Genomic DNA, 3,331 nt, shown 5'->3' with positions numbered 1-3,331 from the left:
AATTCCTTTGAGAATCCCCCTCTATGTCCAGCTTGATTGATATTTGTTTTAAGGCTTCAAAATTATCCAGGGGAAATAGTCTCCATGGGCAGATAAAACAGCTGAGGAAATAAAAAAAGCCCTCAGAAAAAAAAAAAAAAAAAGAAATTACAAAATTATTTGATATTAAGTGAACGTGAAAGTCTTATTTCCTTGGAAGTGCAGTGTGAAAGATTTTCTCCCCATCAGCATGGGCAGCATTTCATCTGATAACCCGGAGAGGTGACTGCTGTATCTGTATCAACCCGCCTATCACACGGTGCTTTGCTCCCTTCAGATCTTGCTCCTTTCTGCTGAGCCCGTGGTGCACTCGTTAAATCTCTGAGTATTTCTCTCAGAGGAAGTCCTAAGGCCAACAAACTAGATGCTGATGTGTAACAGACACCTCCCCAGATGAAGCTGGGAGAATTAAATACACATCGCAGTCATACAACTGTTTATACATTTATTGATCTGAAACGTTACATTTTTCACATTGAATTGTTCCGTTGACAAAACTAGCATTTCCATGCTCGCACATTTCTCAACAGCACTTTCTGTGCCAGAAGGTATTTTGTGCTGAGTGTAAATCAGCAGACCGGGCAATGACGAGTGCAAAACCTCGCTCTCCTTTTAGAAATGTATGCTCAACATGACTCAGGATTCAGCCCACAGTAATTACTGTCGGTATTAATAACATCTTCTGCCGAGAAAGCTCCCTTTGTTGGCTATTACAGCGAATTCACCTGATGACTTCTTGTCTTTGAATAATACATGCATGACACAATCGGGTACAGCTGGGTGCCTTACTTGCTTCCTCACCCTTCTGTGACTTGGAGCCCCTGTGTGTTTATTAGTAGAAATGAAATGCAGGCTTATGGCAGACGAGGCACTCGTGCTGACCTTTGCCACAGCTTTCAGAGCTCATTTGGCCCAGGGGCTGCTGAGGCACAGAGTGACTGAATGACTTGCCCATGCTCAGGGATTATGATCAATGCAGGGGAAAAGAAATCCAAGTGTGTAAGCAAGCCCTTGAGCATCCTGTCTGTGCACACATCACTCATGAAGGCAAAAATAGATGGGTCAGATGTTCTGGGACTGCATAACCGACACATGGATGGTCTCTTTTCTCTTCCTTGTGAAAGAACAGGCTCTATTAACTTTTCCATCTTAGCATTTAAACTGTTTTCACGGTTGATGCAGTTCAATTAGTCTTCTAGTTAACAATCCATCGTTGCTTTAATGGCATTCAGAATACTAATTCACTTCTTCATGAATCAGGAAATCTCCACAACAATTTCATTCAATTCTTTCCCCCCTCCCAAACTGCAGTAATAGGATTAGCACTTAGTTGCACTTCTGATGTCCAATTTAATCAGAACTAGTTTTCTCAGTAAGAAAATCTAAGCTGCCTTTGGTAGAGGCAGGACGGGATCCATCCCGATTTCTAGAAGCTGACCAGCAGCACGTCCTCCTTCCCCTGCCTGCCCACCGGCATCCCCACACACAGCCTGCACTGCTCCCTGCTAAGGCAGACACGGACAGCAGAGGGACGGAGGGGTGCATGGAGACCGCTAACCACGGGGAATGGATTAAGCACTGCTCACCTATTTTCTTTGCAAAAATCCAAGTGGTCGACTCTGCCTTTTCTACCACTCAACACTTCCGAGCTGAGTTACCCCGAGTACGGCGCCTCCGATGATGCGCAGCGGTGTATCTGAAGCATCTGGAGGTACACGAGTATCATTTAACACTGTCAAAGCACTTTATAAATATTTATTTACTTCGAAGAGTTCTCCGGAGTCAAAGATTTTAATCTGTCCGCCAAAACGTCCCGCGTCACATTCACCAAAATCTGACGATTGACATTCTCAACGTTTTCCATTTTCCTTCAAGCTCACGGAGATCTCCTTGCATCTGCTGTAGTGCTTGGCAAACGCAGTCAGCCTTTGGAGGGCTTCTGACAGACCTTCTCCCGTGGTAGCACAGCAGGGCTGTACGTACCAGTTCCTGTCACAGCAGTGCTTCTTCACGTGGAACCTCCTGGTTATTTCCTCTGCATTTAAAGCTCCGGGCAAATCCTGCTTGTTTGCTAGCACGACGACTGGCACGTTTTTTATGGATTCATTCTTTAGAAGCAGTTCAAATTCTCTCTTTGATTCCTCTAGACGCTGCTTATCAGAGCTGTCCACAACATACAGGAGTCCTTCTGCATCTTCCAGGAAATTGCACCAACTCTGTCTCATTTTCTGTTGTCCTCCAACATCCCAAAAAATCAGCGTAAAACCTTTCCCAGTTTCGATCATATCGACATTAAAGCCAATTGTTGGAATTGTTAGAAAAGCTTCATCAGACTTGAACTTGTACAACAGTGTAGATTTCCCTGCAGAATCGAGTCCTAACATCAGGATATTAGCTTGTTTTACTTTGGAGTGCTTGGTGCTCTGCAGGCCCATCTGTGCCGTGGTTTCTGTATTAAACTTTCCAAGGAGGAATTTGCTGTCTTCTGTGAGGCCAGTTTTTATCAGTAAGTCTTCTTTCTTCCTCCGTCAGATGGAGCACAAAGAATAAGGAAAAGGAAGTGGAAGCAGCTGCTTCGTGCTATGAAAAGTCAGTAAAAGCTCTGTACAAATACATTCTGCCTTTTATCGAGTTGATAATATGCAAACAGTATTTATGAAGGTGTAATGTTCAGTGCCAAGCCCGTGGGTGGAACGGCAGTGAGTAACGTACCAATGGGTCACAGAGCCCAAAGGTTACAGTGTCTGTACATGTTCAAACCATACTCACTTGACCATCCTCTCAAACACGGGAACTCTTCTTACGTTGAAGTGCAGTGGTCTGGTTATACACCCCAACCCCACAGCCCACAGATCCACCACCTGTCTGCCACTGTTTCAGTGCCACAGAGCCATCACTGTATTACCGTGTCTCTTTTGGAGAAGAAACCTTACAACACAGCCAGCAAGGAAGGAAAACCCTATAGGTTTGTCCACGCTTATCAGTCCATGAGGTGACGGGCTCCCGATTCAGCAGTGTATCTCATCTCCCAGCACTATATTAATCTCGAGTGGTTTGTGATGGAAGCCTGTGTAGGCAGGTACACATGGACTCAATCAAGTGATATTAGCACAGCATTCAAAAACGTGCTGCGCTCTGGAGCTGGCACCTTTGACTCAGTAGGTTATTCTTCCTGCATGAAGCGCTCCGTTTGATTACAAACTGGGTGAGTTATGTTTGTGTGAACGAGTCCAACTGCACGCTGTGTGGTGCAGACTCAGCACAGATCTCACGATCTGGTCGCCAGTGGAGT

General features: G+C 45.1%; 1 protein-coding gene across 1 annotated transcript; it reads right to left on the bottom strand.

Moving 5' to 3' along the window:
- Positions 1 to 1,625: 1,625 nt before the first annotated feature.
- ARL14 (ADP ribosylation factor like GTPase 14) lies at positions 1,626 to 2,827 on the bottom strand. The gene has a single exon (XM_065747964.1). It carries the CDS (start codon positions 2,472 to 2,474, stop codon positions 1,890 to 1,892), a length of 585 nt encoding a protein of 194 aa, XP_065604036.1. The 5' UTR covers positions 2,475 to 2,827; the 3' UTR covers positions 1,626 to 1,889.
- Between the last annotated feature and the right edge of the window lie 504 nt (positions 2,828 to 3,331).

This window comes from Cyrtonyx montezumae, unplaced genomic scaffold (assembly GCF_038088225.1).
Source record: "Cyrtonyx montezumae isolate F1298 unplaced genomic scaffold, pur_monq_1.0 scaffold_5, whole genome shotgun sequence".
In the NCBI taxonomy this organism is placed as follows: domain Eukaryota; kingdom Metazoa; phylum Chordata; class Aves; order Galliformes; family Odontophoridae; genus Cyrtonyx; species Cyrtonyx montezumae.
The sequence above is the reverse complement of the archived record's forward strand: the minus strand, read 5'-3'. Positions and strand labels throughout refer to the sequence as shown.